General features: G+C 39.9%; 1 protein-coding gene across 1 annotated transcript in view; it reads right to left on the bottom strand.

Annotated features, from left to right (window-relative positions):
- Positions 1–9,138, bottom strand: part of TMOD3 (tropomodulin 3 (ubiquitous)) — a 16,722-nt gene extending 7,584 nt beyond the window's left edge. Inside the window, exons 1-2 of the mRNA XM_009079004.1 lie at positions 8,950–9,138; positions 7,427–7,583 (exon numbers count right to left, since the gene is read on the bottom strand). Coding sequence (XP_009077252.1) covers positions 7,427–7,583; positions 8,950–9,075 — 283 coding nt within the window. The 5' untranslated portion in view covers positions 9,076–9,138. The remainder of the gene's footprint in view (positions 1–7,426; positions 7,584–8,949) is intronic.
- Positions 9,139–11,738: the final 2,600 nt, after the last annotated feature.

Raw genomic sequence — 11,738 nt, 5'->3', positions numbered from 1 at the left:
GGAATAAATTTTCATGAGCCTCTATCGTGACTCCAATCTTACTTGTTTCTCCTAAGGATTAGAAAGTAACATATAAGCCTCTACTGCACATTTTAAACAGTCCAGAGAAAGTGTCTGTAAGAAAGATTTAGTACCACTAGAGAACAATGATCAATATCCTCTCAAGGGAGAAAGGGACCCAGGCAGAACTGTAACCTGAGTGTGTCAGAGAGAGAATATCAAAGTAGTATCTGAAATCACAGACCTGAGTATTCACTGCAGTTTTTATAGCATACAACATATTTCTGATTTCAGATGTTAACTCAGTTCCAAAGTAAAAAAGAGGTGCCCAAGCAGCTTGAGAAAACCAGGGTTTGTGAACAACACAAAACCAGGTAACAGATTTCTCTGCCAATGACACTGTTTTCTAAAATGATGCTTAGAATGGTCATGGAAGATTCAATGACAAAAGAAGCAATAGTAATGTCACATTTCAGCACCAGCTTTTTACTTATCGCAGGCAGGAAATGGGCAAAGTTATTTCAGGAGACATGCATTCTAAGTAGAGGACTGTGTAGTTACCGTAATTCCTGCATATATCTCCAGCTGAGAAGTTAGGGTAGAAAACCTGAACACAAGAAAGCCGTTGTAACAGTTGAGATGCAAATGGTTTAGAATTAGCCTTTCAAAACAAAGTCTGCCCCTAGGTGAGAACCCAGGAGAGGTAAGGTGTTCAGGACAAGTTAACATGGTAAATAAAAGCTCTGGTACTGATGCATTTGACAGAGGTAATTTGCAACTAAACAGCTATGAATCAAACCTTAACAGTTATTACAGTTCTTCAAACTTTCCAAGTTGCCTGAGCTATCAGCAGAGAGAGCTATGGGCAAAGAGTTCCAACTTCCTTTTGTTATCTCCTGAGATAGGAAGCAGTGTTGGTAATCTTCCCATGAAGTTTCAGTCCTAATTCAGGGACCCACCCTCTTCCATATCCATAGCTGTAAAATATTTCCACATGGGAATCATCTTAGCTCATCCCAACTACAGGATGAAAACCCACCACGTGCCAGAATCAGAACAACTGGGCAGAAGACACTGCCTAAGAGGTTTTTTCCCCCCATCATACTGCACATAAGTGTATCTTGTTGCATGCTTGGGCTAAGTTTAGCATTTTCAAATACCTCCCAGTGACAAGCAGCTTTATAGGGATGTTTCTGTTTTATTTCTGGGAAATTCCAAGAAAGCAGGGATTTGGTTTCACCACTCGTGGGAAGCAATGCCTGAAGTCAGCTCCTGTGTCCCACAGCAGCCACAGGCATCACAAAACCTATCCACCTTTTCTTTCTCTCTCCAAGTTCCTGTCCTAGATTAGAGCAGTTCATGGTTCATTTTCTTTATAAAGGAAGTCAATGCATTGCCACTAGCACAGATTACAGAGAAGCATCAGGTTTTCCTCTGACAACGGAGTCTGATGACCAAGATCTGTTGCTAGCAACACAGTATTTTTGTTCCCGAGTTGCTATCTCTCTGGAAACTTGTATAAATGGTCATTATCCATATTTAGAAGCAGAAAATAAACCTCCTTATATAACTGTATTGACTCCAAACAGTAGCTGAACAGAGCTGACATGCATTACCACCCATCCCTCAGGTCTGATAGACAGTGCAAAAGAAACTGTGGTGATTCAGGATTAAAAGAAAACCCTCGCAAATTGAAGGCTTATGTAGCAAATGTCTGAGGTTATTTTGATATAATTGATAGAGTAAGTTTCTACCATGTCATTTTACCAGCATCACCTGCTGGGGAGAGAAAAACTTTCAACTTAAATTGTAACTTTCAGAAGAGACACAAGAATGTTTGACAAGGTTTTCATTAACCCATGAAACACTCTGAACAGCATACACGTGATCTAAAGCCTTTCCTTAGCTATGTTTGTGTTGTTTCCCCTCAGTAATATGGCATAGCATAAAGGTGAGGATTTTGGAGTAAAAGGAAGGAGAAGGGAGGTGCACTTTGAGCACCTGAGCCATTCTATTTGCAGCATCAGTGCAGCACGCAGAGAGCAGGAGAAGGAAACTGATCTCAAAAACAACTTGGCAAACACATATTTCAACCTAGATCAGCCTTCTGTCTGGTTCATCACACAGTACTCATAAAAAAAGAACTACTTTTCCTGATGTGGATTTTAAGTAATTCTTAGATTCATAGGTTAGGAACTTCTGGTTCTAAACATTTGTTTCCTAATGGTGAGACTAAATTTATCCATATGTGCCTGACTCAAGAAAACCTAAGGAGAGTGAGAAGTATATTCAGTTTTAATAAAGCAAAAATGTCAAAAGCCACTGCCCTCCAGAAATGTTAATTGCACCCAACTCCAGTCACATGAACTGGGTCAGGAGCAGTTTTTGTTATAAAACAGGTCACACCCTTGTGTACATAATCTCTCATTCATTGGCTTCATCTCGTCCTAGCCCAGAATTCAGAGCTTTACAATGCACATACAAAAGCAGGTCCTTCCCCCCTCCCCACTCCTGGTAATGAACTGATTTCAAAAAGGGTAAGACCCCTGTGTCTCTGGGGACAGTGATCTAACTCAAGGCCTGCTGCCAAGACACTTCAGCAATTCCTTTCCCCCCGACTAATGCAAGCTTTAAATAAAAAACCCCAAAACCACTACACATCTGTGCAGCCCACGAGATGTGCAGCTTTCTCAGCCCTCGAGTGGAACATTTCCAAATAGCAGATTTGATTACATGAAGGAACATGACATTCTCCTTTTCAGCCAACAAGGATGCTGCAAAGATTAAGCAATACAGCATGAAGAGGCAAATTTCAAGGATATTCACATCATTTTTGTAGTAATTATCTATTCAGGTCTTCTATGCCTTTAAGCTAACATGTTAGATGATGCACATCCCAGGATTAAGTCACAGGCTCTCATTCCTACAAAATGAACTTTCAATTCCAAGTTCCATACAATCAAAAAGCTCAAAAGGCAGGAAGGTTGGATGTTGTGTATTGAAGTGCCCTTGACATTTCACACAGACTCACAGAATGTAAGGTGGGACTCAACATCTTGCAGTCTAAAAATCCACTTTTGCAATATTTCATTTGTTAAATTAATCAAATGTTGCCTGAGGACAACCACATACAAATTTTTCTATCAGTGATTTCATGAAGAAAAGTGAGCAACATATGATATATTCCTTCCATCTTTCCTCAGTTCAGAAATTGATATAATCCACAATGCATCAATCACCAGTTCTTACCACGTGACAGAGATGGGTTCATGAATTCACTTGTAAGCTGAATTTTAAAAAATGGTATTAAATTATGCTTACAAGTGACTTCCTCAGTGTCTTACTGCACAAACAGAACTGCTATTCATTATCTGATTACAGACCACAGAGCAGCGACTTAGAACTGTTTTGCATTAAGGCTGGAGTATCACATGTTACTTTGTTCTAGTGCTCTTGTATGGAGAATGTAAATTCAACAAGCTGTTTCTCCAAGCTCCTACAGAATATTAGCTTCACTTCACAAGATGTAACAGTTCCTTTAAAGACCAATGATTCAACTGCAAACAGAACACAGCATCCCAAATCCTGCTGCAACAGAAGCCAGTGGTGATCTAGAACAACAACTGAGCAGGGTGGCAACAAGAGAGCTCTAGCCAGGTGGCTACAGTTTCAGCCTGACAACATATTCTGGGGGACAGAGAAGGTGGAAAAAACCCCAAACCTCAAAAACCCAACCCCCTACCACCAAACCAAAACAACAAAATAACCCAAACCAAACCCCTAAAGATCCCAAACAAAACCCCAACATTAAAGCAGAAGTCACATGAACTACAAACCTACACAAACATACCCTGGCAGGATTTATGCAGAGGGGAAATTCAAAAAGAAAGCCACAATTTGGAGAGTACAAAGGCTATAAATGCAAAGCTTAGTTTATGCAATACTTTGCTAATGCCTCACACTATAAAGTACAAAGTACGTTATGATCTTAGATATGTTTTTATCTCAGGTGCAATAATTCTCCTCTTTTGATGTTCCAAGAGAAGTGAAGAGCACTGGACGGACTCAGACAAGTGGAACACACTTGAGGGCAACAGCCTCCACTGCTGAAACCTTGCTTTAGTGTTTGGATGAGAGATCCTTCTCCTTGCTATATGCCTTGCAAAATCTTTATGGATTACTTACATACAGAGATAGAGACAAAGCTAGTTTTGTTGCAATTATTACCACGTTGCTCTCATGGATCTCTTGAACAATGTTTCACTGTATGGTTCAATGCTTAATTGAAACAGAATGTGACTTAAGTCATTAAATCATGTTTAAAAACAAAGTATGTTTTTAAGGATGCTTTTAGAAACAGAATCAGGCACTGGAAAAATGGAATAGAAAATAATTCAGGGATTGTTAAAACTTCACATTTCTTTAACACGGTTCATATTACTACAGCAGGACACTACATGATTTCAGATCTTCCACATTTCATAGCACAAAACAAAAAACAGGTTCCAAAGACTTGGAGAAATCACATCATCTATCACTGAAACAGATGCAACTTTGTTCTAATAACATGTTATCCCCAAATGAGGTACTTGAGACACCTGGAAGAGAGGATTTTCCTTCACACTGTAGCAGAGAAACAAGGTTACCAGAATCAGCAGCAAGCCAGGATGTTTAAAATTAACCCAGGCTAAGCCTCTTTGATAAATCTGCAGGTCAAATCTCCATGCAGGACATCAGTTCTACTAAAATAGAAAAGGAAAAAGGATAGATTTTCCCCTTCTTACTCCATGAAATGAGTAATTAGACCAACAAGACCACTCAGGCACAAAGAAATATTTTGGCAAATCCTAACCCCAAAAATGGCACCAAAAACATAGCTGCAGCTCCAGTCCATCTCTCTGCCCCCAAAACCTCTGGAACTGCAGGTTGTATTTATCAGTTTTCTTCTGAATTAACAGGAAAATCAAGCAAGGTTTTAACCTACTCCCATTCCACAATTTGTTAGCGTTTCTCCATGATACATTGTTCTGGCCAAAGAGAAAAAATACAACTTAGCTTAGTTTTCTGTTGGTTTAGGATTTTTTTAATACTAAAAAGAATCACATTAGGATAGGAACTCCCTCTAGATTAAAAACATCCTACACAAGTATTACACTTTGTAAGACTTGGAAAGGGCACGGTACATCTAGATAAAGATTTCTTGATTTAAAATATTAAGTTACATAGATTTGCTTTTTTTCTGCAAAATAGCTGCAAACGTGGCAGCAAGCCAAAGCTGAACCATAATATCTTCATGAGGGGAAAAGAAAAGGTTATCCCTCACCTACTGCAAAATAAGCTTAGCTTTCTTGCCTCTTGCCCATTTAACAGAGCATGAATTTCCATACTGAACATTTGTCTCCATGTTTTTAGTTTTAATGAAAGTAAGCTATGTATCATTTTTCATATCATTTACTCTTCTTCTATGGCACTAAAATAAATGGTAGAAAAAGTTATTAAATAGCAACTGGGTGTTTTTTTACGAGATACAGGAAATTTTACTAACTAGACTGGTATGACACATTGCAACACGCAGACTGCTATTTAGTAATACTTTATTACATAAAGGAAATGACATTTGATCTTTCCTGACCAAGATCTGCGTTACAGCTGGACCCTTCTGGTTTTCAACACGATTCTCACAGATTTTATCTACCCAAACAAATACACTTGATGTGTACATGTATACATAAGCTGACTTTAAAGAAACACCAGCGAGAAAGGGAAGTAGTAGCTAGAACAAATCCTCCACGCCCAATCTCACATCCTAAAGGAGCAGTGTACAGACTTGCTGGGATGCAAGGGATTCCCTAAACCAGCTATGAGGCCTGAATATGCTGAATTCAATCACATTTAACCATTAGTCTGTCTCCAACACAGACTAGCAAATACATTGGGCAAGAAGCAGAACAGAGGTGGCAACAGCATCAGACTACAGAGCCAAACATGGAATGAAAACAGGTACTGCCAGCAGCAGAGCTACCCTAAGGTACCACACCTGCTGCTGTGGGTACCTTCTACATTCAATACATACCCTTAACTCACTCTTACAGATTCAGTCAGCAAACTGTCACCAAAGTGTCACAGTTACCTCAACACAAGTGGTGTTAAACTACAAAATAAGGCAAAACAAAGTGTGTGAAGAAAGTAGTACATCATATACAGTGCAGCACATTATTGCTTCAAGGGAAAAAGAGAGACACTAACATTGCCAAGTAAAGCTATCTGGCACAGGCAGAGAAAATGCAAACACCCCCCACAAAATATTTACCAAATATACACCACGATCAGAGACAAACTCAGCAGATGAATGAAGTCTCAAATCTGAAATAAGCAATGATTCACACCAGAGAACTAAGGAGAATTAAGGGGTTTCAAACCCTGAAGAAAAAAGGAGCCTATTCATCTTGGGCAGCTGGAATACAACTTAGCAAACAACTCACTGAAGTCTTAGTGCAGCAGATCTGCCCTGCTGCTGGGGAAGGCTTAGACAAGCCAGGATTCACAATCAGTTCTCAATCACTGTGGAGACAGCTAAAAGCCTCCTCCTGTGCACATGTGCCCAGCACAGGACTGAGACTTTCTGTCCCTACCCCCAGTAGTGCTTTGTAAGGCACAACAATTTTGGGAACTCTTGTTTTTGGGGAAAAAAATAGAGTTATTCTTATAATAACGAAGAAGCACATTCTTTTTCAATTTTCACCTGAAAAGGAAAATGTTTCCCATCAAGTCAATAAGAATACTAGATCCAAAGCAAAAGTATTAAATCCCAGGCTTTAATAATGTGTCCATGGGCTTTAGACTACAAACCACTGCCAGATTTCAAAACTTGTTGCAATGCTAAATGTTAGTCATAACTACCCAATCTTATTAAACCTCTCAGTAAGGACACTAGAAGAACAACACGACTGCAGACACCACTTGTCTGGCCTTGTCAGCCTAGAGCATCTGTGAACATTACTGGGTGTCTACCACGACATCATCCCACTGCTGTTTTTTTAATTGAACATAGTATTACAGAGGTTTCTGCCTGTGCTCAGCACAAGGCATAACCACAGGCACAATGACACCATTTGTTATTATTGACACAAATCAGGGTTAGCTCTTACACTGAGGATACCATCCCCAGTGCAAACCAGGATAAAATCTTTGAGTCTCATTTCCTTCCTGTGCTACATACAAACAGCACATCAGCCCCAGCAGCACAAAATGCTTGAAGAACAGGAAGCCTCCTGCCCCTGCACAGCAGCACTCCTTCGGAAACACTGCGAGTTCAAAAGCATTAGAGCTGCCAGCGCTTCAATAGAATTTGGCTCACAGTAGTTGTGGCTAGTTCACTCCAGAGATTTCATAACCACTCCATTAGCACAGGAAAGGGTGGTGTTACCTTTCTTTTCTCTGGTAAAAGGCACATAGTCTTCCCTGTCCTTGTGCTCGAGCGCCTGCTTCTCCAAATATGCAAGGAGCCGCTCCCTGTCGAAGGGACCTGAAGCCTTTTTTGCAGTCTGGTCCTTCTGCCGGAAGCCTGCAGGCAGTAGAGCATTCTGCAAAGCAAACAGGGCAAATAACAGCTCAAAGTCTGGAGGAACACCTGCTTAGTTTCATTGCCATCTGCCTTCTCCCTCTCCTCCAGGTTCAAACCTGATACATCATCCTTTTTAGGAATCTCTGATCCCTAGCCAACTCCGCTTTTTTGGGGCAGGGGAGGACTCCAGGTAATCTATTCTTGAGACACAAAGAATATAATGAAAAATACAGCACACTGCACTCTGAATAGGACTGAAGCAGTTCCTTAAGTACAATAGCTCCCAGTACTAGACTTGCTAATTACTTTGCATTTCTTTTCTAGGATGAGCACTGTTTAAATGAGGAGTAAGCAAAACTCAGCGATCTAGACATTCAGCAAGAGACTACTTCCTCTGCCCTTTACATCCACATGTTTCTAAGTCTTCAAAAACAACTGGCTCTACTGTTGTCTGGCATTTAACAGAGTGTTTCTAGTTTTGAACTTACTTAGCATGGGATGTTTCTTTGATATCATCAACATATTTCAACTATATTTTCAAAGGAAACTAGTATGGGAAGAACAGAATGTATAGGAATTCAGACTGTCCTAAAAGACATCCAATCCCTTTTGCCAGTTCTCCTCTGCTAAAATGTCCATAAAGCCAAAGTCAATTAAAATATCAATAATATCTTGCAGTGCAACAAAATAGGTGATCATAGTATTCTTAACCGGTTCCTGAACACCAAGATTAAACTTAATCCTGGTTCTATTAAAGCAAAAACAGAGAACCATAAGGTGAAAACACAAGTCTTGGAGTCTGAGGTTAGCTGAAGTATCAGGACAACTCAGCTCTTTACAGTAGAAAGCTGTAATATTCCTGTAATATTCAATAGCCCATGCTGACATAATCACTCAGGAGCTCAGTAATTATTTGCCTTCTCATGACAAAGTCAACATGAGGACAGGAATAGATTCAGACTATCAGATGTAGAACCAGGAATTAGAAGAGGCTAGCACCCTCCCTCTCCCAAGCATCAATGGTAGAAGCACCAAAATAAAATTGGATGCAAAAGGGCTCTTTACCAGCCAGCACTGGAAACAGGAGAGTTAAACAGGCCTTTCTCAATAAACTTTCTTTTCAAGAACATGACTAAGAGCAACTTCTGTTTATAAATAAACCCTGGAAAGCTCTTCCAGACTATCCCTTCTTCCATTTTCCTCTACTGCAGTTGTGTCCACCTTGCAAACAGGAAATAAACATTACATACACATATACATCTGTAAGATCATCAGCAGACTAGGAAAAAACTCTGTCCAAAAGTTTATCACACAAAGTCTCAATTTGTTTCAAACTAGTTATGGAACAGATGAACAAAATAAAACTTCTCTTGGCTGATGCCTACCTCAGGGTCAAGATCATCCAAAACAGTTTCCAGTTGTTTCAATTCTTCTTCCGAAAGTTTGCCAAGAATTTCATCTTCATCAAGATCTTTGTACTTGTCCAAGTCCTTTCGAAATGGGAGTGTCATGACTTGAGCAGTAGCAAGTTGCCCAAATGCTTCAAAATCCAAGTCTTAATTCTTAACCAGATCTATGAAAAAAAAAAGTTTGAAAAAGAAATAACCATAGTTATGATAAACATCCCAACTACAAAGTATCATCAACCTCCAAATAGATCTCTGAATGGAAAGCTTTTTCATCCAGTATTCATATCTGTTATTCTACAGCAGACAAGGAGCACCTGGAAGCTGTTCAGGCCTTGCTTCTTCACTGCCCAGAATCCCATCCTGCAATGCCCTTTTCCATCACTAACTAAGCTATATCGATTTCCAGATGAAAGTCGGTACCCAGCCTTCTCCATGAGAACTCCAAGGCCATAATTCCCACAGAGCAGGTCAGGCTGTAGGGTAGGAGAGAGGAGATACCAGCTATACCTAGTATTTATGAGTCCAGCTTAACGTCATTGGTTTTTACAGAAAATGAAGCCAAAAGAAGAGTTAAGATGCTGCACATTTATTGTTGCTGCTGCTGTTGGAAGGCAGTTAAGGAGAACTTCATTATAAACAAGCTAATTGGTTATTACTGACTCACATCCCTGCATATTACCTACTGAGCAAACAAAGGAAGGTTGCCTCTGAGTTAATTATAGCACCACCATTGAAGCAACATTCTGTTCTGTCCAAAGAAAATTAAAATGCCTTGATGAAAAGTACAGGAAATACAGCTCCTAAGCAGCAGCACTCCAGTCACTCCTACGACCAAAACAACTCCTAATTTATAAAATAGAACAGACTGCATAATGCTCACCAAATAATATACACAGAGGAAATTGGGGTCCTTCAAAAGACATACAGTCTATACAGCACTTCTCATGGACAAAGAGAGTACGGGGAATCTTTTTTTTCTAACACTAACAATTTTTGAGCATTTGTCTTGGAAAAAAACAGTTAATCAGGGCAGTGTTGAAGCAAACGAGTTGCTTCCTCTCATTTTTCAGAAAAGGTCTGGGATTCTCCTTTTGTTCAGCCAAATTCTTGCTTCAAGTTAAGCACACAGACAAAAAAGGTAACTTGAATGACTCTGTGATTGAGTGAGAGTCCATAAGGTTTTTGAGGAGCAAAAGCTAGATCCATACATTCAGGTTCATTAGTCTCCCTAAACCCTTTCTTGGGTTTAGGTATGTTTCTTGGCTCTCTAGAAATACACCACACAGTCCAGACACACAGCAAACATTATTTGTTCTCCAGTAGCCCCATGCCAGGTCAGATGCTGACACCACATACACTAACTGCATTGCTTCAAACCTGCACTTACACTGTCCTTCACAACCAGATCAATGTAGTTATTGCCTCTCAAGTAAAAGGAAAAGAAGGGCTGTATATATATGCACACTACACCATGGAATCCTGCTTACAGAACTCCTTCACCTCAGTTGTTTACATCCAGAAAGGCTCCCTGGCTGCCACAGTTACATATGGTGACTTTTTAATTCAGAGACACTGAACAGACATGAGAACATAAAGGTTCATCTGCACCATTCAGTCGAGTGTACCTGTAAAGTAAACCTGGCTTTAACAATTGCCTTTGCAAGAACTGTAAAGTCTCAGGACCTTCCAACATCAACACCTGAATGAGGAAGATATTTACAGCTATTTTCAGGATGTCTGCCTTTAAAAAATATTGCTGATATAAATACTAGAGCTTACTTGTGAACAGCAGTTGACACCGATGGGATGTAATTCCAGAGCTGAACTACCAGCTCAGGCAAAAATCTCTTGAACATAACAAAAACCAGGAGGAATTCTCAGTTTCATGGTAAATTACATTAAAAGAACAGTCTGGTTTCCTCTGAACTAAACCAAATCACCTTGGAAGAACCTAGAACTTTTGTAAGAGGCTACAGATCTAGGAACATCTGAGTTTTGCAGCTGCAGAAAATGCAGAGGGTAGCACACCTCTGTTTTCCTAAGTTCCAAAAGCAACTAAGGAGTGTCTCTGTGGTCTAACAAACCACCTCCTACGGTTTTCATAGTCTTGGTATTTGTTTCTTCAGGTGCACAGCAACTGAGGGACAATTAGCTGATGACAGCTGTAGCAGATGCCACACAATCTGCATGTGAACTTCTCATTCCTAGAGCCTTAATGTTTTGCCCTTCCTTACAGTTTAAGCCATTACACACTATCATGAGAGGAAAACATTTCCTGCAGCCGATTACACAGCATTGTTTGTGACCAGGCTGTGCCATCTGAATCCTACATCAAGACACTGCTATTTACCATATTTATGCATGTCCATTTGCATTCAAATATTAAGAGGTGCAGTTTTAACAGGTAATTACAAGGAGCAGAATAGTCAGCATGCTGCAGAATAATGCTGCCCTTACCCTGACCCAGAGTAGCACTGCATAACCATACATTATCTTCATAGAGGCTATATTTCCTCTCCATTACTTGCTATAAAATGCTGCTGTCCAGAATTAATTACCTTTTATTTACTGCATTGGTATGTTCCACACTGGAAAACTACTCATCAATTTTAATACATTAACTAGTGCTCAGGTCACAGCCCTTAGTCTCACTTGTTTCTCTAATATGACCAAAGCAGCCATTTCAGATCTTCAGCTAGTGTTTAGACACACATACACACACACAAAAAAAAGTGAAAAATAAAGCAGCAGAACGAAAAAATCCC

The sequence above is a fragment of the Acanthisitta chloris genome, unplaced genomic scaffold (assembly GCF_000695815.1).
Source record: "Acanthisitta chloris isolate BGI_N310 unplaced genomic scaffold, ASM69581v1 scaffold41390, whole genome shotgun sequence".
Taxonomy (NCBI): Eukaryota; Metazoa; Chordata; class Aves; order Passeriformes; family Acanthisittidae; genus Acanthisitta; species Acanthisitta chloris.
Note: the sequence above shows the minus strand (reverse complement) of the source record. Positions and strands in the feature narration are given on the sequence as shown.